This window comes from Zophobas morio, unplaced genomic scaffold (assembly GCF_036711695.1).
Source record: "Zophobas morio isolate AGI-343-1 ecotype UQ-CSIRO unplaced genomic scaffold, CSIRO_AGI_Zmor_V1 ptg000024l, whole genome shotgun sequence".
Lineage (NCBI taxonomy): Eukaryota > Metazoa > Arthropoda > Insecta > Coleoptera > Tenebrionidae > Zophobas > Zophobas morio.
Genome location: NW_026972129.1, coordinates 12,881,979 through 12,907,912, shown reverse-complemented (window position 1 = coordinate 12,907,912; position 25,934 = coordinate 12,881,979). Strand labels below are relative to the sequence as shown.

General features: G+C 30.9%; 1 protein-coding gene and 2 long non-coding RNA genes across 5 annotated transcripts in view; 2 read left to right on the top strand and 1 right to left on the bottom strand.

The window, feature by feature from the left end:
- LOC135135261 (hepatic leukemia factor) overlaps positions 1–22,024 on the bottom strand; it is a 124,902-nt gene extending 102,878 nt beyond the window's left edge. Inside the window, exon 1 of the mRNA XM_064064290.1 lies at positions 21,896–22,024. Coding sequence (XP_063920360.1) covers positions 21,896–21,989 — 94 coding nt within the window. The 5' untranslated portion in view covers positions 21,990–22,024. The remainder of the gene's footprint in view (positions 1–21,895) is intronic.
- On the top strand, positions 6,511–7,951 carry LOC135135021 (uncharacterized). Of its 2 annotated transcripts, XR_010281424.1 has the most exons (4): positions 6,511–6,729; positions 6,785–6,952; positions 7,010–7,115; positions 7,279–7,951. It is a non-coding gene; the product is annotated as an uncharacterized LOC135135021 (long non-coding RNA). The 2 variants fall into 2 exon arrangements; XR_010281423.1 differs by having other exon boundaries at positions 6,522–6,952.
- On the top strand, positions 20,987–23,094 carry LOC135135263 (uncharacterized). Of its 2 annotated transcripts, XR_010281479.1 has the most exons (3): positions 20,998–21,248; positions 21,307–21,955; positions 22,018–23,094. It is a non-coding gene; the product is annotated as an uncharacterized LOC135135263 (long non-coding RNA). The 2 variants fall into 2 exon arrangements; XR_010281478.1 differs by having other exon boundaries at positions 20,987–21,248; positions 21,307–23,094.
- The last annotated feature ends 2,840 nt before the right edge of the window (positions 23,095–25,934 follow it).

Genomic DNA, 25,934 nt, shown 5'->3' with positions numbered 1-25,934 from the left:
TGTTATACAGTAAAGTGCTATATTATTGTTTTATTTGCCATCCACATCGCTTACAATCTATAACAGTTTAGACTTTTACTGAAATAAGGGTATTATCACATAACTGTAATTTATAACTAATTGTAAATTTGCTGGATCCAGGTCAGAATATACATCTCTTTTAATTTTATTTATTTTAAACGACGTAAAACCAACAAAACGTTAACCTTTCCTTATTTTACTTATCAAAAAGACAATATTCGAAACTGATTAACAACAATTTGTAGATGTAAAGAGTGTTCCAAAAGTGTAGTAACAAACTTTATCAAAACTAATGCATGCGGTCCATCAGGTGGCGTGGAATGATGTTATTTTATCTTAAAATGGATTAATTTAACAGATAATGAAACGTACCAAAAACTAATTGCATTGTCAATCAAATAACAGTTTTAGATGCATGACATTTAAACATTTCCCTTTAAATGCTTACATTCTAGCGAATAACATTAAACCAAATTACGTATTTAAATATGTCATAAGGAAAAACATACCGCACTTTAGTTCCGACAACTGCAATTGTTCGATCATGTCGTTGGTGTGCCATTTCCTCTATTAGCCACCAGCGTAACAACAACAAATAAAAATAGACCGAAAAACTATAAATCTAAAATAATAAATAGTTTTACCTTGTAGACATAACAGCGTACACATAATATAAAACATTGAAAACTTGATAGATTGTAACATGTTTCGACATTCTTCGTATACCGCATCAAAATAAAAATTATATTTATTATATTTTAGGTACAAAGAAATCCGTTACATGCAAGACACAAAAAAAGCACGTGGACTAAATTTATAGGTTACAAAGTACGTAAGCGCGGTATTTTTTAAGTAAATGTCCTTTGTAAATATTTCTGCTTCTATCCATGCCAATTTTAAATTTCATTGGCATGGTCATGTGTGACTCATATGATCGAAAAAAAAATACTGTTGCAATGTTTCTTTTGTTACATTTAAAAATACACATTGTTTCTAAGATTTTTTCCATAAATGCCACCTGCTGTTATTTTAGAAATTAATTATGCGTGTTCGTAAATATGTGTCTGAGCAAATTTTTACAATAATTTAGCTCATATAAAATATTCCACACGCCAACCTAATCCTAATTCCAACTATTAAATCGGATAAAGGTTATTTACTTTAGTTACGCTTACAACATTTAAATTTTATCTTCACTAGTGTCAACATCAAAAAGTGTTCATAAGGATTATAGGAAAAAATCATCTATTCATTTATCGTATCGCACTCCACTTTTTCGTTTTTCACAAAAACCCTGGCTTACGAGATTTTACTAGGTACGTGTATTAAAATTATCGGGTTAAATTTTTGTAAATCTTCATATCTAAACTACTCTTGAGTACGATAATCCAGTTTTTAAAAGCTTACCTGTGCGCTATGTGAAATCTCATCATCTAAAAATAAGCTATGTAGCAAGAAAAAACGTTAGTTATTCGTCCTCTCCAGCATCTTCCTCCATCTCTTAAGATATTTTTTTTTACAAATTTTTACAAAATTCCGTTGAATGGAAGGAACAATATCTGTGCTTCTGCCAAAAATTTACAAGAAAATTCAGAACATCAAATATTAAATCATACTAGTAAAGTGGCATTTAAGGTTAACCTGTTGAAAAAAAAAAAATCAAAATTTCTTGAAATGGCATCAAAAAACTGTTTAAGTAACAATATATAAATCTTAACTTTGTTTATAATGTAAAAACTGTCAAAATTTCAAAGAAATTCGATATCCGGTTTTTGAAATAAATCAGTAAAATCAAGAGCCTAAGGTTATTAAAAGACAAAAAACAGTAACAAATCAACAAATATTTATAATTTTTTCAGATGAGGTCATTAACTGTACGAAGGAGATAAATAAAAACAATTCTACAATTTCATTTTCTAACTGTTTTTTGACAATTATCCATGGTCTAAAGTTAAAGATATAGGTGGACTATAAAATCACAGATAAAGGGAGATAAATAATGATGAATTGATGATTTATGATAACTAACTTTTAACGTCTTCAGGTTAGTCTGTACAAAATGTTAAACCAAAATGAAACTACACGTGGTTCTAAAAAGGCAGGCTTTGTTCTAGACTCCTTATTGTTTAATATTTATATGAATGATATCGAGTTGCCATAAGGGATCTAATATACGCTGGTGATCTTAAAATATTCTAAAAAAAATCAAAACAATGAATGACTGTTAGAATTTTCAAGACAACCTAAACAGATTGTGTAATTGACCAACTACAAATGAACTTAACATGAGTTTAAATAAAAAGTGCGTCATCAAATATTTCTTCAAAATCCAACATCTCGTTGTACAACAGATGCTTTAATATTGAAAAAATCTGATAATATATGTAATCTTGAGTAATTTCCAACACAAGCTTAAAGTTTAATACCTAAACATGTTCAGAAGGTTGTAACATCTACTTATAAGTTTTTTGCTTTTGTAATTCGAAATTCTAATGCTTGGGATATTCGGAACCTTTTTTCTTTATCCACCCCATTTAAAGCAGTATTTTCATTTGTATGGAGTGGTACTCAAAAAATTCAAAGTAGATTTTTTGAAATATCTGTTTTCTAGACACAATGTTTTATCATGAATTCATGATGTTGCTTCTCGTCTTCTGCATAATATTTTTCATTCAACATAGAATTACAAACTTCTTTTAAGTCTGATATACCGGGTGACTATTAATTATTCAAGCAAAATTTTGTGTTGGCAATTCGAAATTATTGGCAGTAATGTTACCGTGTCAATTCACAGTTGTTAATTTTGACATGTGGGCACGTAACAAACGTGATGTGAAAATAGTCGCTACTGACTTGGTGCGCAAAATTTCAATTTGACAAACAGGCATTTTATCTTAAAATTTGAAATACATCGCCAACCTGACAAAAAAATCACTAATAATGCTCACTCGGTATTTCAAGGCACAGCAAATTAATTTGAGAATTAATTCTATAATGAAGATACCGGCGCGAACGAGGAATGTTATGAAGTCTTCTTTATATTAAATGTTACATAATTATGCAAGTATAAAAAAACAAAATCTTCAGTTGAAGAGATAAAGAAAGCACAGCGCTTGTTTATAGACCTTGAGAACCTCTGTAACTTTGTATGTACCGTTCATTTTCTTATTTTTTGTATCGTTTGTTTGTTTTATTTTTATTTCGTTATTTTACCTTTATTATTGGTTTTCCCTTCAATAAACTTTTGCAGCGACTTTTGTCTATTGAAGGGTCATAATAATAAAAATATCTAATACTCTAATACATTATTTTCAAGTGATATCCAAAATACCTTAGTTAAAATTACGCGGCCTTATATCTTGGGAACGAGCAGAGATATTGAAATTCTGTAAACCCCATTGTTTTTAGCTTACAGGGGATAGCCTAATTTGGTACATTGCAAATGTGACGACGCACATATAGCGTTAGGGTCGCGACGCAAACCTACTTATTTTTGTTTGCCACTTTCATATTTTCTTGACGTTTCATGATTGCTAGAGTACGACAAAATTGGTCTCCCTTTTCCATCTGTCTGTGGTTTGTCTGTCGTCTGTCTGTGGTCTGTCTGTGGTCTGTCTGTGGTCTGTCTGTGGTCTGTCTGTCGTCTGTCTGTCGTCTGTCTGCCGTCTGTCTGTCGTCTGTCTATCGTCTCTCTATCTGTGTCGATTTTTATTAGACAGATGATAAAACGCTAACTAAAATTTGGACAATCATCCCCACCACCAATGGAATAACATCATCTCCAAAATTTACAATAGTAAATTTGTTTTTAATTTTATAAGGAAGATACTCCTGCACTTGTAATGTGTGAACCCGTATTGAATTTCACCCTAGACATATAGATTTTTGGAAAAAAAAAGTTGTATAACATTTCGTAATTTAACTTTGGAAGTGCAAAACCGAATGCTCTGAAATCTTGCAAACGTTTTAAAGTTTACAGTAATCATGGTAAATCGTTTTTCAAAATTTATTCTTTTGACTCCTCGGAAAAAATTAATGGCGAATAAATCAGAATTATTCATACAGCGTGACTGAAAAAAGTTAATAAATTCCATTGTCTCGAAAATTTGGGATTTTTATTATTAATATCACACTCCATCTATCTAAATTGATAGGTGTCCTCACGAAAATTTTGATGACATCACAAAATTTTGTAATGGAAACATTCACTTGAAACAAACGGGTAGCACGCTTCTTTGTCTCTACTTTTTTTTTCTTACGCGATCATAAAAGAATAAAATTCATAAAAATTGTACTTCAGAAGCGAGGGAAGTTCCTCGACATAACCTTCGACCAATTTTTTTAAACTGCACCGTATATTTTTTAAACGGATTTTGGAAGGTTGTTAAATTGTGATTATAATATTATATACAACGTTTTGATATTTGTATGATTTACAGTTGATAAAAAATAAAATATATAAACATAAAAAAATAAAAGATGAATGAAATAAAGCAATGACAATTTATTTTATAACTAACAAGATCTGTTTCAAAACTAGTTATTTTTGCGTGATTATGTTCGAACTGCCCTGAAACGATGGTGGTTCTTTATTTATTTTCTCTCAATTCAATTTTCTTATGTTTATAAATTTTATTTTTTTAGCAATATAAAATGAAATACGTATTTAAGTATTGTCTATCAATATTCGTTAAAAACCACATAGGTTACAATTTAAAAAAATATAGGTTTCTTTTTCAAGCTAAAAATTATGGCGTTTACAGAATTATAATTGGAACAACTATGTAAACTAGTTGCGATGGAATCTTTTTTTTTAATAATGGAAACTACTATTTACCATGTTATCTTATTATTTTATGATGGTTTAATTAAATTAATGTCACAAGGCAGGTGAGGAAAAAAACACGCCCTATAAAATAATATTATTACGATAAAAAGATTAAGTAAGGTTTTATTTCGTGAGAACAAAATAAAACCTCATCTTAACTGGTATATCGTTTACTATTTTTTTTCTTGCGGTTGAAATAATAAAACTTTACATTAATTTTGACTTTCAGTGGCAGTTTAGAATTTATTAAAACGTTTTCTCCGTGGGCGGGGAAAACATTTGAAATTAATTGTTTTATTATTCTATTAGTTACTGAAAATTTGTAAAAATGATGGAAAAAAACGTGTGAATTTTGATTTATTAAAAATGTTAAGTTTAAAGGAGGAGGTGCCACTACAAATTGAAGAAGCAGTACTTATTAAGGACAAACTCTGACTTGTCTAGTTAATCGAAACATCAATACAACTTAGCCTAGGATCATTTCATAGACTGGTGTAATAACACCACGAAAATCCAAAGAAATTTATTCAGAAAATGTCCTGTCAAAATTCAGAAATTCTCAACTCCTTGGAACGACAAGCAATTCTACTTTGAATTCTGATACTTTATCAGGCAGTTCGGTTTCAGTAAAATCTCTATCAGACAGAGTAACAATTAGTCATTTAATTTAATTTAATAATATGCGATAGTTCATGAATTAAATTCAACTAAACAACTTCTTCAAATTTAAAACACATTTCTCAAGGCAACTGGTATAGATTCCAAGAAAAATCACTGATACATTTTTTACGAACTGTCTATCAACGTTTTAGTTCCAGAAAAAAATGCTTTGTTTCTGAAATAAAGATCCAGAAAACATTTTTTACGATATTTCCCTGTCAATTATCTAACAATTAGATCTTAATCAAACAGAAACATCAGGTGAACACATAAAAACAGAGCAGTTCAATTAGATTAATCAATTTTAGTGTTTAACGTAATTAAAAATCAATAACCATTTTCGTGAAGAGCCACATTAAAAGCACACTTTTAATTAAAAGTAAAAGTTTAGCAGTTCTGGGGATTATCTATCAGTCGGAAAAACATATCAACGTTGGATAAGAATGTTATATTTTGACCTGACAGACACACTGTTCTCTAAAACTATGTATTCAAAATTTTAAAATATAAAAGTATTTTTTAACCACTAATCTTACATATTCCTCCACAGATTTAACCATTTTTGTCCTTTATATTGCTATTTTATGAACTAGACTGAAGTTTAAAACAGTTCTAAAAGACACCCCTTGTCTTATTAGAATATATGGTAGGTACAAACGTGCAATATTAGCGACTAAAAAGTCGCTTACCAATTATTTAAAATTCGTAAGATAAGTCGCTAAAAATATAAGTACATAAATTCATCCCGCACTAGCTAATATAACCTGGTTACAATACTTCCCTCAACTATCACGCACGAAATAAAAAATACGTTTCCTATTACATTATTTTATAATGATGCATTCGAATATGCAATTCCTGCGGTGCATCGCACCCTACACATGCACACCGCTGCAACTTGGAAGCAGCAGCAGGTTGATGTTATTTTGAGCTCGATAGGTCGTCGGAGTGTCGACTGTGCCAGAGTGCAGTTGCATTTTGTGACGTCACGGCGACAACTGCAGCCAAGTTACCAGGATAACAGAAGGTGGTTTGCTAGATGGCAAGCGCAGTGCATTCAAAATGCACTTTGTGCATGCACATATGCACTCGTCACGTGATAGAGAAGCGGCATCTACAACGATACGCAATCATTTTCCCGGTGCCAGCAGTCGACAGTGTGATAGTAGTGCAAAAATTTTGACATTCGTCAAAATGGTTCGAGTGGATGGCGAAATTTCGTGACTTTTTTGACTGCGGTGGTGTGCAATTTTAACTAATTTTGGCGATTTCCAGGCGGGGAATTAGCGAAAATGGGAAATTTGCGGCTGCTAATCGGGAAAGGCGGCCATTTTGATTATTACTTATCAGGAATGGATGTTTTCGCATAAGGTGTGCTTCGCAGAAACAGTTTAGTTTCTTGATGTACTGGACTAAAATGATCCAAAAATAAGAATTTGAAAGGTGAATGAACCATTTATTATGTGTACCAACTATTTTAAAACTGAAAATGTATTGTAGACAACAGATTTTGGATGTGAAGGAATGAGCTGCACGATGAAAACAGACAAAAAACGAACAGTAATTCAAACGCTGAACAGATACTGAAATTTAGGGAAAAACGAAAGTGAGTACGTATATTAAAACGAAAACAGAAAAAATGAACCTCTAAATTTAAATTCTAAGGAGAAAAAATTTAGTGAAAGGTTTTTTTTTGCGTTAGAAGGATCATTAAAATTCATTAAACTCGTTAAACATCTGCATTAAGATAATGATTAATTTCATTTTAGGTTGCCAGTAGTGTGATTTGGCAGCGATGGAAAAATTCGGTCATTATTTACACGCATTCTAACTAACTGCTAAACAACAGAGGATATATATATTATGTGTTCTTAGTTAACTCTGAAATAGAAAGTACATTCAAGTGAAGAAATCAATCAATCTAGATTTGTAAACCCTCTGGCAACTACCTATTAGTCTTATGATTACGATTGGTCAACAACTTTATTATTAAATTTTCTCTAAGGTCCATTTGACGCAGAGTTAAATTAAAACTAAAACTAGGACAAACACGACTTGTATACGGGAAACAGGGAAATCGCCGTCAATGATCTGACGATTTTGTGTGGACAAGATTGATTTCGTGTGATCAATTCACAAATTAGAAATGCAAAAATTGTAAGTCTGTATTCATCTATTGTTTACTTGACACAGAAGAAGGGTTCAAACCTCTTATGACATCCGGCGCTTCATTTTTAATTTACATACAATTGATTACTTGTTTACACCAAAATTATGTTGTACAATAATTAATTAATGCAATCATATTTGTATGTTTGAGATATTTGATACTCTATTATTTAGTAGTATCTGAAGTTTTATGAGACAAGCTTAGTTAAGAATATCTGAGAGTTGTTACACATGTTCATATATTTATATACAATACACTACATAAATGTTCAATTGTTTTTTTTTTGTTTTTTTTTCAGACAAATTATTGACGTTTTTCGAAACTGAATTTTTACAGTTTAAGCAATCCAAAAAAAATGCGGCTGTATGTCAAACATAAGAAAAAGTCTTCCCACTAAAACAGTGGGATTATAATTGACATTAAAGATTATAATCACTATAAATAAGCTGTTGACAGGTAATTTGAATCTGGATTTTTTCAGATATCGAGGTGTTCATCGTTTTCAAAATCTTTCTATACAATGTCTGTATCGAGTAGTTATTCAATATTTATAACAATTATAACAAACTCCATTAATTTTGGGAAATTTAAAACAATTTCACTTTTTTTATTCTTCTAATTTCACGATACCTCCGATATTTCGAAAAAAACCCGTAAGTAGGTGGTTAGTAATTCCAATAGCAATAAAATAATTAAAAAAAAAAGAAAAATCCAAAGTCAAAAGAAGTAATTTCAAGGAGTTTTAAAACCATCAAAGTAGGTAGAATAATAATTTCAGAATAATTTCTACAAATTCCGAGTCGTGCCAGATAATTCATTTCTTCGTAATAAGTTAACTAATTTTCTGAAGTGAAAATAATTCATTAAAAAGGTAAGTAAATGTGGTCTTAATATTAATTTAAGACAACAACAGAAAAATTCAACAAAATCTTAAAATAATTAAAGCGAAATTTAAGTGACTGTAGCAATTCCAAAAAACAGTTCGATAATTTCAAAGTGTACATAACAAATGCAAAAATTCAAAAAATTTCTTCCATGAGAAAGAGGCAACGCACTCGAATCCATTGAATTTCTACCACTTAACCGCTACAGTTGTTCTGCGAATGTCATCCTGCTGTGAAAATGTTATATTTTTAGCAAAGCATATAGAAAGGATGGTAATGTAATATGCCACCATCTTTACATCAAATCCTGTATGGAGAAAGAGTTTTCTACGTCCTACCTTCTCGCTTTTAAAATTATACTTGATTACTCTTAATCAATTTAAAAAAAAGTAAAACTAATATTGACAATTCACCTAAAAATTTTTAATAAACATGTAACAAAAAGCATCTGAGCGTTCTAAAAATCTCCTTTCTAAGTACTGTTCTCTTTAGATTCGGCTGTCAGAAGCATTACAAAATTGGTCTCCCGTTTCCGTCTGTGTCATTGTCCATTTTACTAGACGCATAGTCTCCGAAATTATTGCACTGATGGTTGTGAACTTTTGGATGCGGTGTTTCAGAAATATTGTGTAGATCGTAAAACGCTGACCAAAATTTGTCTGATTTCCCAACTATCAACTTAATGACGTCACCTCAAAATTTTCGAAAGTAAATTAAATAAATTTTAAAAATAACGTTTTTCTATAGGTACTAATGGTTTATCAATTCGTCCTTATTTTTTACTTGAACGTACAGATTTTTGATAAAAAATTAAAATTGTATAACAAAACTTTATATTTTAATTTAGAAACAGCAAAACCGGATATTTTGAAATTTTGAAAACGTTTTAAGGTTATCATAGCCATAGGAAGTTGCTAATAAAATTATTTATCTGTTTATTCTCTCCAAAAATTTGATGGCTTCGTCTCATAATTTGTTTAGAACATCTTATACAGACGCCTCAAAAAAATTAATAAATAAATCAATTTATTTAATCAAAAACGACTTACGTCATTTTCCTACAATTTTATAAATACAGTACTATTTTTATTAGTGTATTGTACCTATCTATTCCAATTGATATATATGTCTCTACTAAAAAGTTGATCACGTCATCAAAAATTTTACCCTCACAATTTCACTCTATACATATTTATAATCATTACCTGTAGTTTAACAATCCATATCTATCTTTATTTTAAGTTATTGAGGCAGTCATAAAAAATACATTAACTGAATCAAATTTTATAATTTTTTAGTGAGAATAAATATATTACTTTTGATATACATATACAACGTAAAACTAATGCTAACGTTCCCGTGTTGACAAAAGTTCAGACTACTTAAATGAGATAATATACAGTGCATCTTTTTTAAAAGTGGCCATAGGGATTCCCATGTTAAATTTTAGATCACATGTTAACTTTTGTTAGGGTGAAAACCCAGAGATGATTTTTGCGGAGAAAATAACCTTAGGGTTCTACTTTAATTTTCACTACCACTTTTTGCAGTAATTTGCTAATTTGTGCTTAAAAAAATAAAAATTATTTTGATTAAAAAAGTTTGGTACATCATAGACGGTTTTGACTTATCATTTTAACTTGTCATTTTTGGCAGCATAATTTTGATTTAATCATTAAATACCTTAATTGCAGTTTTTAGAAAAGAAACAGAATGATGGAATTCAAACATAAATGAAGATAATAAAAGATAATTTCACTGAAATTGTGTTTTTAATCTACTTTTTCTTTAATTGTGTACTGCGGCATATTAACGAATTTCGGTCACTAAAAACCAGTAATTGAACGAGTAATCAAAGTTTAGAAACATCAGGTAAATGTCTGTTTTTACATGGCTACCTACAATATTAGCGACAAAAATATACAAATCTTTTAATTTTTTTAAAGAAATATCCTTTCATTTAAAAGATGATTTTTAATAAAATCGACAAAAGATAACCCAAGTTACATCCAGTAAAAATTTCAGCTCTGAATCTTTACTCAAACATAAGTTAACATGGGGTATAAAATTTAACACGGGAATCCCTATGGTCACTTTCAAAAAAGATATATTGTATGTTAAAATGTAATCTACATGAATTAAAAAAAACTCATGTAAATCACTGAAACACAAGCAATAAGTTTCTCCCTAGTGGCTTTCTTTTCTTGAGATGACGTCACTACATTTTTGAAGTGGATGAACGAATAGACTTTATTAGTGTTGACATTCCTCAATCAATAATAATGTTTTGCTACAATTTTTAAAAAGTTTGTTATTTAATCTATGAGAGTCTGAGATAAACTATAAAACTTGATGCTCTAACTATATTTCTAGGACGAATATGAACATAACGCGTCAAATAGAACTGATTTTTAAACAACAAGTAAAGGAGCATGGTATGATGCACCTAAGGAAGTATTCTAATTAAGTCCATCGGGCGATTTGCTATTTTTATGTTTTCTGGACGTTTCATGATATGTACTTAGAATACGAAAACATAGGTCTCTCGTTTCCGTCTCTCTGCCGTCTGCCGTCTGTCCGCGTCGATTGTTGGCAAATTTTGCATGTATATTAGGAATATCGTGTAGAGCTGACCAAAATTTGTCGGACCACCCCCACCACCAATGCGATCAAAATTTACAATAGTAAATATTATTTAAATTTTATAAAATAGCATACTCCTCCACTTATAGTTTATGAATCCGTGTTGAATTTTTACCCTAGGCGTCCAGATTTTTCTAAAAAAAAAAACAAAATTGTATAACAACACTTTACAATTTATCTTTGAAACTGCGAACCCGAATGCTCTCGTTAATCAAAATTTATCTGTTTACGATCCCCCTGAAAACTGATGACGTCTTCTCAAAATTTTGTCAAATAAATCCTGTCGAAAATGTGAAAAATATGATGAGTCTATACTTGTGATTTACCACTGTATTGATATTTTTTACAAGTGCGTATACAGGGTGACACAAAAAATGAATGACTCAATTTATTTTATTGATGAATTAGGAACTACAAAACCAAATGCTTTGAAATCTTGGAGATGTTTTAAAGTTATCATAGGCATGGTAAATTTTTAGTCAAAATGTATTTGCTCCTCCCCCCCCTCCTAAAAAATTGATGACGTCTCCTCAAAATTTTGCTGAATAAATCCTACCTTAAATGTGCAAAATATGATTATTCTGTAGTTGTGATTTATTATTCCATCCACATTTTTTGGATTTGCATATACAGGGTAACTCCAAAAAATTAATGAATGGGTGAATATATTTTATTGATTTAATCAGGAACTGCAAAACCGAATGCTTTCAAATTTTGGAGATGTTTTAAATTTATAAGCATGGTAAAATTTTGATCAAAATGTATTTGCTCATCCCCCCAAAAAATTTGATGACGCCGCTGCAAAATTTTGCTGAAAAAATGCTATCTTAAATGTGTAAAGAGTGATGAGTCTATACTAGTGATTTATCACTGCATAAATATTTTTTAGATTTGCCTATACGGGGTGTCTGAAAAAAATTAATGACTGAGTCAATTAATTTTATTGATTAAATCAAGAATTCCAAAACTTAATACTTTGAAATCTTGCAGACGTATTTGTCTTAAATTACAAGTACTATACAGGGTGTTCCTTTTATCTGTTTACGCCTGATAATTTTTGCATAGGCAACATATTATACAACCCCAGAGACGACTTCGCCCAATTTATTTTTTTTTAAATACGCAATCATAGCAATCACAAAAAAATGACAAATATGCCAATGCCAAATAATGACAAAATTGAAAAAATTAATACTCATTTTATTTTACACGCTACAAAAATGTAATACGAAAAAAACACAATAGACATGTAGTCGTCACGTTTCCGACAGCGAGGGAAGTACTGTCTAAACTTTTTAGACCAATTGTTTGATCTGTATTTTTGTTCGAATTATAAGCTACAAATCTAAAAAGAGTTCACCTATTTTCATCTAAAATATATTTAAACAGCTTTATATCTCAAAGCTGAACTTTATATACTTATTTATAATATTTCTATGGATTTACTACATCACTTTATCCCTTTTATCCTAATGTAATACGTCTGTGTCGGGTAATTCCGCTCTCCGTAAGTCCATTTCATCCGTAACTTAATGATTTTTTATGCCTAAGTGGTTTCGATTTAACATGACAGTTTTCTTTATCGTTAAAAAATATATATATTTTTATTCAACATTAACTTTCGAGTTGAAGTTTTCTACATCGGGATTCTAAATCGAACTCTAAAGTTGAAGTCAACACTTCATAGAATACACTTACGAAACACTAAATATATTTTGTTAACTAAACAAATGTTTTAACTAAATATGAACAAAAAAAAATCCTCCAAAAAAACTCGTGCCAAACGTCATAAAAAAATCGTTGTAAATAATACTATTCTAAAAACCATACATATCTGATTCTTAACCACATAAATATTACATGTGCGGAAGCTTACCGTAGTGCGGTAGAGCAGTAGCTAAAGCTCAAATTAATTAAATTCATTTGACCTAAAAACGTTGATCTTTTGACACCCATTTTTTTAACAAACATAAACATAGATATGTCTGCTGACTTAGAAGAATTCATTGCTTTCAATAATTCACTTAAAATTTATATGGAGAAAATTATCAACGAAATAGTAAACAACGTATTGACATTAATTCGTCCGAAGTGTATTCCTGCTCGACCAAATGACATTGGAAACAAATAATATTCGTTCTTATTATAAACCAAAAACCGTAAAATGTAGTTTCTACCAACAACGACGTTAAATATTAATTAATTCCATTCAGAAGTTAATAAAAAAATCGCATACCTGTGTAAAACAGGTTTCCCGGTACCATTAACCACACTTGATGTAAATTATTAATTCCTATTATCGCATTGTGTTTTAAAACAACATAATTCGTGTAAAAGAATATAGTAAAAATTGTTACTAAGGAGATATTTTTATTTGTCTTGTGACAACAGGACCCCCCTCATTCAACTGTAACGCAAAAATGTTTTACAATCGCATGTTTTCAGTACACTACTACATATAACGGAATATAAACAACTCAATTAGTGTGTGTAATAAATGGTAAACATTTTCGGTCCTCTAAGGCTCAAAACGAGTGACCGGCTAATAAAGTCCGCCTTTTAATAAACCGACTAAAAACAACACATCGATTATCACAAAGTAAGCACACATTATGTGGAAGTTCATTCAATGCAGTGTGTTATAATAGTGTAGTTATCGGTAATACTCCTGGCACACCGTCAAGAATTTTCACGTGACGGTAGTCCAGTACTATCCTAATAATAGTCAGCTGACTGCGAAAACTACAGAAAACACACATTTTAAAATATACACGTGGGCGTCCCAGAAATGCTCAACATGTTTATCTTTTTATCAAGTAAAACTTTCATATAACTCATTTACACTTTTCACAATGAGTTGAGTGCACTATCAGAGTGAACCGTCTGACCATTGATTTTTGAAGACCAACTTTTTCCATAATTAACTGAATCAACACAAATGAAGTAAACAAGGCAATCATCTCGGAGAAATCAGACACATTGATGTACTTTAATATCCTCGTGAGGTTACTGTGTTATCGATGAGCCAAATGTATTTATTGAGTTCGGAAGAAAATCGATCTAAACTGCGTATAAAAATAGAGATTTCCGAAAATTTTCCATGTAAATAATATTGCCGGGATTCAGAAGGCTTCTATTTATATTTTAAAAAAATTATACACTGTACTTGAATAAACATCGGATGCTCTTAAATAAATTGTGAAAAAGTGCACTTATCAACTTGAGTATGGAGCAAATTTTATCGATTTTATCATCAAGATAAGATGACACTAATTACTATCTTAGAAAATGTTTACGTTTTCACCGAAATTGTGAAATCTTATAATAATTCATCTTTGACTAGGGTTTCTGTCCTTTTTTAAGCATGTCTAATTATTATTTTTGTAATAGGGATATTTCCTAATAGTGTGTTTTAGTTTTTGGTGGCTAAAATTCACTATTATTACATCATATGAACTTAAACACTTGATAAATAATCTTTGTAACGTTCAGTGCGATAGCCTGCAACAAGTTAACCGATTTTTTTTCTCGGTACAAAGATCTTCGGTTATCAAAATTTAAAAAAAACAAGTATTGGAGTCCCCACGATTAAAATCCTTTTAAAAAAATGAATGACTAAGATATGGATATTCACATTTCAGACAACATGCGTACACGAACACATGAATACTTTAATCGTGGAAATTGTCAAGGTTCCATTAATTATCTCAATAAACACGAAAATAGCCTAATATTATAATTCCCTAAGTATCTTTAATGACTGTTTAGGTTTAAATAATAATAACATCATGGCAAGAGTCGCGTTCCTATTGAAAAAATGAAGGACCTTTATGACAACTTTCATTTTGGAATTGACGGTAAATTTCCATAACGCGTGTATGTGGAGTATATAATTTTCTTGAAACAGAAAAATCTTATAAATCAAAGGTTTTACAAATCAAAACTGACAAATGCCAACAAAAAATTGTACATAATCCATTTGCGTCTAATTCTAATGCATTAATGGAAAACAAGCCAGCAATTTCTTCGAAGAAAACCTCCTATTTCAATGGTATTAATTCTGTTAAATTACATAGTCTTAATGACACATTAAACAGTGACATCGAGGATGGATGACGTATCTCAGTTTACTTATTTACTTTTACAGAATGTGTTAAACGACAAACAAACACTTGTCAGCTTATCTTTTGACATAATATTCGTTTTATTCTCTAGCTTTGAGAAGAACATGATCAGTTAACAAGCAGACTCTAAACGTTTCGTTGTAGATGATTTAAAATAAAAATCAACAGGTTTTGCAATAAGTTTCATTTTTATCAAGTTACTTGTAACATTGTAATCGACTGATAAGAAATCACTGAGTGACATGAATTTTCCACAGTAGCGATTATGGATAATTAACAATAAAATTTCCACGTGAATCTGAGTAGATGCTATTATTGCGTTTATGAATGAAATTATCATTTACGTTTGTACTATTGCCTATGAACGTAGTTGATATTAAAAATAAATGTTTTATTTACTCCAACAAGTGAGTAATTAATAAATGGTAGCTCTATTATTAAACGTGTTAAATACGTTCTATTGTCGTACCAGTTATTTGGGACAAACGCTTTAATATGGTATTTTATCTACTATAAAAATTCAATTTGATAATTATTTGCAAATTGTAACTAGTGTTGAAATTAGTGTGAAACTCAGGTTTAACTTCGAATTCATCAGTTTAATGTAAAATATGACAGAAAGCATATTGAAAAACAGTCTATAAAAGAAATTAAGAGTAGCGCTTCCATTGTCGAGCTATTTTTAGTTGAACAATGAATTTATGTTTACGCAAAGTAGAAAAATGATTTCATATTTCTTAAGTTCTCGCGTTTTATTCTCGTATCATTCAGAAAAAAAAAAACAAAATAGAGAAAACATAAAACTTCTACGTTCCCAATACTTCTCCTCAGTCTTTTTTGTAACAAAAAGCGTTTCTAGGTTTTTGGACTATTTCGACGTCGCGACATCTGGAAAATTTTAATTTTTGTAAATTAAATAATTTTGCCGTTTGTAAGAAATGATGTTTTTACATATAGTTTTATTTTTAAAATTAAAATTTCAATAAGTCACCAAAAATGGTGAAAGTGGTTTCCATCTTGAAATAACTGCAACTTAACAGTTTTCCACAGGTACTGCGATGTATGAATCATTTATAGACACTTTGTATATAGTGGGGTTGATAATAATAATTATTACAATTATTCAATACAAAAAAAAGAGCTCTTCAATTAGTTAATACTACAAATACTCCCCGTTTATCATTAGATAAAGATAATGTCAAATTAAAACACACAAGATAGATAGGAGTCCAAACCCACATTTTATTTATTACTTAAATTTCGTGGTGTATTCTGTTCTCTTTCAGTATGGTTACTATGTTTTTTTAAGAAAAAATTAGTCTAAAGTTATTTATATAAAACTTCTCTCGTGTTTGAAGCACAATTAAACCATTTTTCGAACAATTCTAAATTTTCAAAACTAATAAAGTCTCCAACACCAGACTACTACATATCTTATCGCAAAGCTTTCATATAAGAAACAATATAAAATACAGGATGAGTCATAATGCGTACTGTTCTCAATATCTTATTAATCATTACAAATACAAGAAAATTGTCTTTGAGGCATAGCAAACAACTTTGTTTTTTTATAAGACACCGTATTATGTATTTTTACAAATTCTAATTAACTCTTTATAGGCTTTATAGTCATAGTTTAATTTTAAAACTCCCATATGACGTCATTCCAATTGTCTTCAATACACTGTGTTTAAATTCTAAACCGTTACAATTTGCAAATATCGATATCTCTTCAAATAGAACACCCTATATTTTGTTATTGCATCTTACTCTACTTTTTGTTTTCTTTCTTTCAATATGTGTATTTCTTAAAAAAGTTAAAAATCGCAATAACTAAATACAGAAGATACTTATCAAAAAAGAAATAGAAGGAAAAATAGCACAACAGGATTACAGGTTTCTCTTCAAAACTTGAACATATTTTTTAAATTTTAACAATAGTAAAACAATCAAAAATCAAAAATATAAACGTAAAATCGAAATGCATATACAGAGTGTCCCAGATAAAACTCCACGGACAAATATATCTTGAGAACGAATAGGGTTTTGTGTAGACATATATTTTTTAACGGATTTTGGTATACCATTAAACAGCGATTACAATAATATAAAATACTTAGGTGTTTATTTCATTTGTAGTCAATAAAAAAAAATGTTCATAAAAAAACTTGAAATTGAGTGAAATAAAGTACTAGAATACTTTTTTTTATACTTTTTTACAAAAAGAGATTATCTGGGACACCTGTACATCAAGTAATGGTACGAACTTTTCATCAAAATGGCTACTGCCGCCATATTTAAATCGAAAACATTTAGCACACCTTAAATACAATATGTTTTGTTATTTTTTACTATTAGTTCCTTCAAAAATTAGAACAAATGCTTTCAAATGCTAATTTTATTGGTGTGATTTGTTGTAATAAATAAACAAAAAAGTAGATGTCATTTAAGACTATGCTATGGTTATCTCAAACAGGGAAGCTTTAATTTGACATTTTAAGGTACCAATATAAATCGGTTTCTAATATGTCATGTCAAGAATATTGTTTTTGCAGATATTATTGTTACTTTTATTTAATCTAGTGCCACAGAAATGAATTAAATTCCATTTTTTTTACTTTATAGTTAGTGAGTAGTTTTATATAATGATTTATGATCATTTTATAAAATAGATTATGTGACTGGTTTTAAAAATAAAGTTGGTAAGCGCTTACTTGAAAGTTTTGTGTTTTACCTTTAGTAGTTTACAAAAACATTCAGGACCCACCCACACACACTTTTTTTAATGTAAAAAATATGTTCATGACGTTGTTATTATTCTTATAGAAGTAAATGCTTTTGGCATAAAAATGTGAAATTTAAAAAAATAGAACAACTATTACTGTCGCTTATATTTCTTGTGTTCCATGCTCAGACGCGTGTTGTACTAAAAACATTCGTTGTTTGTTTGAGGAAACTTTTGATCCCCATTTTTTTTTTCATTAACTAAAACTAAAGTTGTCACACTTTAATTTAGGTGTTTTATGTTTCAGTTCAGACTACTGTAACCTTTGCGTTGACAGAGTATGTGGTCTAAAGCGCACCTGCCGTATTTGTTGTTACGACGGCCTAAAATAAACATTGGACTTAATTTAACATCTCTACTACACAATATTATAGTTTTGTGCCAATTATTTATAAAATTTCGGCAATATTGTGCTATTTTTACATCTGTATCGCCGGTGTTAATAAAGAAAATATTTATTACTGTCTTTAATTATAGAACGCAGAAAATTTATTTAATTGCCATGTCATTTAATAGCACTATCTTTTCTAACAGACAAAAAAGTTATTTTATCTTTTTCACTCACACGACTCTAGTATGTAAGAATTAAAAACAAAACATTAATAAGAACATTTTGAAGAACATTGTCTATCTATAAAGTGATATTATTAATCTACAATACCATTTAACTAAACGGAAGAAAACATAAAAAATACAATTAACATTTAATGGCAGTTATTTTTCGTTATGAACTTTATTTTTTCAGTTCAAATTTTAAATATTAATGCCAAAACGCTAACATAGTAGCTTACATTATAACACAAACTTATTACTACCTGCAGAGTTCTGTGTCCCCATATTATATTAGCATTTTAATGGCACACAGGAAGACAATAGGTTGAATCTTTTGGCAAATATAATCTGATGCATTCACTAGTAAATGTCAAATACCTCTCCACGTACTTTGAAAGTCAAATTAATGTCCCAACCGCGTTACAAAAATGGGAAATAAGCAGACAATAAATTTTGCCAAAATCTGAAATATCCTCATGACCAACAGAAAGTATAATTTCGACAATCGAAATAATACGACAAACACAGGGCACTTTTAAGTGTACTGAGAAAAAAATGTTATAAATCTGGAAGCAGAATTATTAATCATAAAAATTACGAAAGGACCTGACAAGGCCATTGACACAATTTGGACGTCAAGAACAGTAAAAATAACATGTTCATCTGCCCGGTTTTAAATAGTTCAAACATGAGAGAACACGTCAATGCTATTTCGTTTAACATGTCAATTTGACGATTAGCGCCACTCTTTCATTTACGCAGTTTTTTCCACAGTAATGCCAGTAATTATCAACAATTAAGACATTAATTTTGCAAATTGTTTATTCACATTTAAATGTTTCTTGTAATAAACAAACTGTGTATTTTAAGAACATACTTAAATGTTTTTTGTTCGATGAAGTGCTGTCGAAATTGTTGTGAGCACCAGAGTTCAAAGTATAAATTCGTTCAACTTTAGAAGCCTCAATTAATTTATAATGTTTTAAAAATAAACGTCAAAAAATATAAGATTAGACATTTGGCAAATTTACCCTATTACAGTACTTCCCTTAGCCAGCATTCGAGAACCAAAAATAAATTTACAGCTGTACAAAGGAATGGATGTAGTGAAAACAAAGTGCCCTAACATTAAATACACTTAATAACCACAAAATTTGGGAACGGTTCCCACAAGGCCATTGATAAAATTTAAACAGTCGTATGTCGTAAAAATTACGTGTTCATGTGCTCGGTTTTAAAATAGTTCGAACACGAGAGAATTCGTCAGTTGTGTTTATTTGAAGCAGTCGTTTGACTGCTCATGCTACTGATTACCATTTCGTTTGACCAATCGCTTCCACAGTAATGACAGTAACGCGATCCCGTACGCATGCGCAATATTGAAAATAACATGATATGAAACCATAAAGCAAAAATCCACAAGTCAACATGGTATTGCAGAACCAAACGTAGAGGAAGATAACTAAAATTTATGAATAAAAAGCGAGAGATCTCAAGTTTGTTTTCGGAAGGAAATAGGTACAGTAAAATGAAGCACCGGATTAACACAGATACAAGAAAGGGGTTCGTAGAAAGAAAGTGATTTATGAATTAAAAAATTTTGGATTTCATGAATGGAAATACAAGGCACGCATAAAAAGGATTGAAATACATATACAAAATGTAGGTATAATTTTATTTTATACATTTTCTTATTTTGTTGTTTGTGTAGATGTTATATAGGAATCTGTTTAAACTCACGGGACAAAATAAATAATCTATCAAGAAGCCAAAATAAAACCACCGAACCATAAACTGGTAGGACATTTTTATTGCACCCAGAATAAAGTGCATCTGTCCACCGTAACCTCAGTAATGATTAACAATTAAAATATTTTTGGGAACGCCAATAAAAATAAAACTGGTGTGGAAAGTCAGAATCATCAGAACGAATATTCAAGTATAAATTCGTTGAACTTTAAAAACGTTTATTAATCTATACATTTTTTAGAGCAAATGTATACAAAAAATAGACATTTGTCAAAATTATCCTATTACAATCTAAGCTCGGGAAATAAGAATAAATACACAGGTCCGGAAAGGAATTACTGTACTGAAAATAAAGTGCAATCGAAATAAATACGTTATTTGGTTTTAAAATTTGGGAAGAATTCCTACAACACCATTGATAAATTTTAAACGTCTAGAGTCGTAAAAATTACGTGTTCATGTACTCAGTTTTAAAATAGTTCAAACAAGATGAAACTCATCAGTCAGTTTGACGGCTCGTGCTGCTTATTAACATTTCATTTGACCAATCCCTTCCATAGTAATGTCAGTAATGCGATGCCATACGCATGCGCACCACGAAAAACAACATGTGATTGCGGTATTTAAGAAATCAAAAAGTGCAAATCTACAAGTCAAACACGGTGCTGCAGAACGAGATATAAGAAAACAGAAGTTAATGGAGAAAGAGAAAAAAATCTGAGTTTCAAGCTAAATAGGAAAATCTGACAATAGATACAGCGACGAAGATAAAAACAACAGGATTTTGAAGTTGTCAAAGTTTGTATACCTATTATACATAATCGGACTAAAGGTATAATTTTAGGTTTATACATTTTCTAAATTAATTTATTTTTATGTTGTTCGTGTAGATGCTACAGACAGGAATCTGTTAAAATCCATACGAGAAAATAGATAATCCATCCAGAACCCAAAATAATAATGCTGAACCATAAACTGGAAGGATGTTTTTTATTGCACCGAGAATAAAGTGCAATGATCATGAAGTGCAATTATTAATCATAAAATTTAGGAAGGGATCCCACAAGGCCGTTGATAAAATTTGGACGTCAAGAACAGTAAAAATAACGTGTTCATGTGCTCAGTTTTAAAATAGTTCAAACACGAGAGAACTCGTTAGCGGTATTTATTTGAACAAGTCAATTTGACGGCTCGTACTACTTATTAACATTTCGTTTGACCGATTCTGTCCACAGTAACGCCAGTAATGCGGTGGCGTACGCATGCGCACCGCCGAAAGAAACATGTGACTGCCAATATTTAGGAAATGAAAATAATCGGCGGATGCCGTGTTTACGAAAGCACACTTGTAAGCCCGATTTTTCAATGAAAAGTAAAAACGCGGAAGCCGCCAAGGTCCTGCAGGAGCCGCTTCCGGCACTTCCCGCAGGAACCGGCAGCAGAAGCAGCGCGCACTCGCGGCGGCATGCCGTCACTCACCGTTAATTAGGGGATAGTTGTGTCCGGGGTGTCCGAGGAAGGATTTGAGACCGCTTTCCAGTAAGTTGGGTGAGCTGCGGTCCTTGTAGCTCATCTCACTGTCACTGTCACTGAAATTGTAGATTGAGCGCGGAATTTTGGCGGCTTTTGAGTGGTGGGACACCACTCGACACTATACCATAAAAAAGGGCGACCGCACCAGAAGCGGACTTACTGCATAAATAAGACGAGGTTCGGCCAGCGGACCACCGCAATCAATTCGTACTAAAATAGTTCGCTCCACGACGCGACATTACTGCACTCTGGCGCGTCGACTTGCTACCGCCGCTCCGGGTTACAGTCCAAGGTTGATAACGATGCTGATAATGCTGATAGAAAATTACACATGATAGCCGGCAATTAAACGATGCTGTAATACATTACAACATAACCAATCTTCGTGTTCCTGCGAGCATATCTGACATTTTTACTGATGACGGCGCTTGCGCCCGGACTGCTGCAACCCACCTACCGACAGCTGATAAACAGCAACCGGAGTCGGGAATGGAATTAGGCAAGCAACAATACACCTAATCACATATAACAAGATGATAATTTGATTTTCTTAGATTATTATTTGTTCTAGAAGGAAATGAAATGGCCAACTTCTTTATAGAAAGTTGCGCCTCATCGCCAGGCTTTGTGGAAAACACCAAACATAATCAAAGCGATAACAACAAAAAGAAAAATCACGAAAAGCCTAGAGTGCCTACAGAAATTTAATTACCTTCTTTAATTGACTAAAACTCACTAAAAATGCTTCAATTCACAGAAGGTTAACTTCTTAAAATGGTTTTTCGTTTCTTAGAACTTAATAATATTTTTATTTAAAAACTCAGAAAAAGCGCCTGGCGCTTTTTTATTTCTACCACCCCGAAGATGTGCATATGTGATTCGATTGTTAATACTTTAAGTCTATGCAAAATATAGTGGGTATACATATACACATTCAGATCAACAAAAGCATATTGAAAATAACTCCAAACTCTTTAGAATTCATGACACAAATTAGATTAGTACGGAATCAAAAAGAGGTTTGGATGTAACAAGTCTTGAATAAGTACTTATTTATTCTAAAAACGGTAGCTCAAACACCAAGTGTAGTGTTTACATTTGTATCAAATAAATGTAAAACGTTGTCGAGACACGTTTGCGTCAAACGTTATCAAAACACACATCCCATTGCGATGCAAATTTTCTTGCTGAACTGCTAATTAATAATTCTCGGACAGGATTGTTTGTTGAATGGGTTAGAAATGAAATTTAGGAGAACTAAAAATCCGGTATATATGAATATCATTAAGGACTGGTCTAGTGTAAAGAATAAACACATTTCTTTGGAATTGGTAAATTTTCAGTCAACTTCTAGACGCAGCAAACTACATTGAAGACATGCTTTTGCAAAGATAGACATTGATGTGGAAATCAATAAATATTTATTAATTACCAAATATTATTATTTTCAAATCAAAATATTAATATTTGGTGTTTATCGCAATAATTCTAGGCAGCCAGTCTATAAAAAATCCGAAAATAACGATCTATGTAACATAACAAATAACTGACACAGTCTGTATTCAGTTCTGATTAACATTTCATTTTTTATAGCAATAGTTTAATAAAGATAGTTTTGCATAATTATGAGAAGTTAATATTAATAAAACCAACATTCGTTCTCTAATACTGATGTTTTTTACCAACGTCAGATGCCATCGTAATGCAATGGACAATCTTCACTAATTTAAAAAATATTTTCAATGCTTATTTTTAGAGCATCATCTGGGAAAGAACAACGTTTAAATTTAATGTTCTCTCGACGGTTCGTAGCTTATACAGAGAATACTGTCCTCGTTTCCGTCTGTCGGTTGTCTGTATTAGCAAAAAAATCAAAACTTTGCTATTCCACGAAATTATTCCAATGGTTACAAAACACCTATTGTACTATATGTATAATTATTTTTTTAGATGGTCTTATAAAGGTGTTTCTACGAATCAAGTTGCTCTGTAGTGCTATAATATCAGCATCAATATATGCTGTAAAGCTCACCAAGAGTTTCCACTTTCCATACAGAAGATCTCACTTTCGATCTATAGCATAACCATTTTTTTCTACGTTTTCTTTTCTAAGTTTTAGGGCGGGATAACATTGATGGTATTACATGATACACATTCAAATTAATATGTTTGTAGTTTTTTATCAACTGCTAATTTTGTTATCAGGGGACCAGGTTTTTATCAGATTTTATCAATAATAATTTTATTATTAATTAATAATAACAATAAATATCCGACATTATGCAAGACGCTGGTTACGAGCCAAGAGAATGGTCGCATCATGCTGTCCTCTTAAATATCCTCCCTCACGCAACTGAGTATCTACCTTTACTAAAAATTACTGAATACATTTTTAATAAAAAAATACGCTTTAACATGCATTTGTTGTACTTTAGAGTTAAGGAAACTCCTGTTTTAATATTTTTTAGAGCATTTTTTTGTATTAACAGGTTTAAAGTTTCAGTATATTTCCAAAGAGGAATCTTCAAACCACGCCTCTTTGTTTTCAAATCGATGGATGTGTTAATTTAAAAATATGTAACTAGGATTGTGTTACAATGACGATGCCATATATATCATATTTGCATTGTACTCCTTCCAACTAAAAACAATTGTGTTTACAGAATTTTAATATCTCTTAAATGTCAGAACAAGTCAAATTTTATTAATTATGTGTCAGAAATGTTAGTTGTGGCAGTTATGGAAATAACAGATACTATTGTCAATAGACAAGACATTAGGTCAAATTTCTTTTCCCGTTTCATTGAAGCCAACCGTATGTATAAGAACCTACTGTGTAAGAACTGTCACAATTTCCTGTGAGAAAAGTAAATAACTTCGATAATAAATTATAACGTTTCAACTAGAAGTTTATTGATTATTTCTAGTGTGTGTTTTTGTAAAAAAATAGAACTGTCAACATTTTTATAAATTCTAAATACCTAATACTTAGGTAGCTACCTAGATTTTTGTTCCCTATTTTGAATTATATTTTAAGTAATACCTTCATTATTCTTTTTCCATTAGCCATTAGCTTTTGGATTTCGTAGTTTCGGAGTTTCTTACACAACAAAAAAAAATCATTTCACTTGAATTTTCTTGTAGTAAAACAAAGTTCTCTGAACAATTGTTGACTACTTTTTTTGTTCATAGAGGGCGCAGATATTCATGAATTACTACAGCCTTAACGGCAAGCCGAAGATAAAACTGTCCCGAAAATACTTGCACATTGTCATTCGTGGCCCATCGCTGCGGGTAACCGCATGCCGATGATTTGACCTGACCTAAACAATTGCCTGCCCCATGGGGTTGTTTTGTACTAAGTTACATTTCTCCCCTAAAAAAGAAACTACAAATAATTCAAATATAATGCCTTCATTATTTTTAGTAATACCTATTAATAATTTTATTGGTGTTTAAGCAAACGTCAAGCAAAAAATAAATGTAAAAAAATTAATTAAGTCTGTATTGTACTTGGTTTTTAATGAGTGATCTGTTAAAATTCAGTGAAAGATACAACTGTGTGACTTACATACAATAGGAGTTAGGAGAAGATAAATGGATTTACTACGCCCGTTTGGACCAACTTGTAAAAATTATCACAAATTGAGCAGCAATTAAACTATAACCGCACTAGATCTTTAGCCCAACTATACATTTATTCCCAGTATTCAGTTCAAATTTAAAAATTCCGTTTGTTCGTGAATTTGTTTTTACCTATTAACAAAGTAAATATGATGGATAATATATACATCTGCGGATGCTAAAAGTTCATTTTTAAAAAACTTTCTGCTAGATCGCATACTTTAACAATTCTGGATTCTGTAAAAATCAATACTGTATCAAAATCCGGTCCGCTTTGTTAGCTACATTTCGTCAGACTCTCTAACGAACCGCTTGTGTCGCTACAGATTAGGTGATGAGTACTCGACGCAAACCTCTCTCA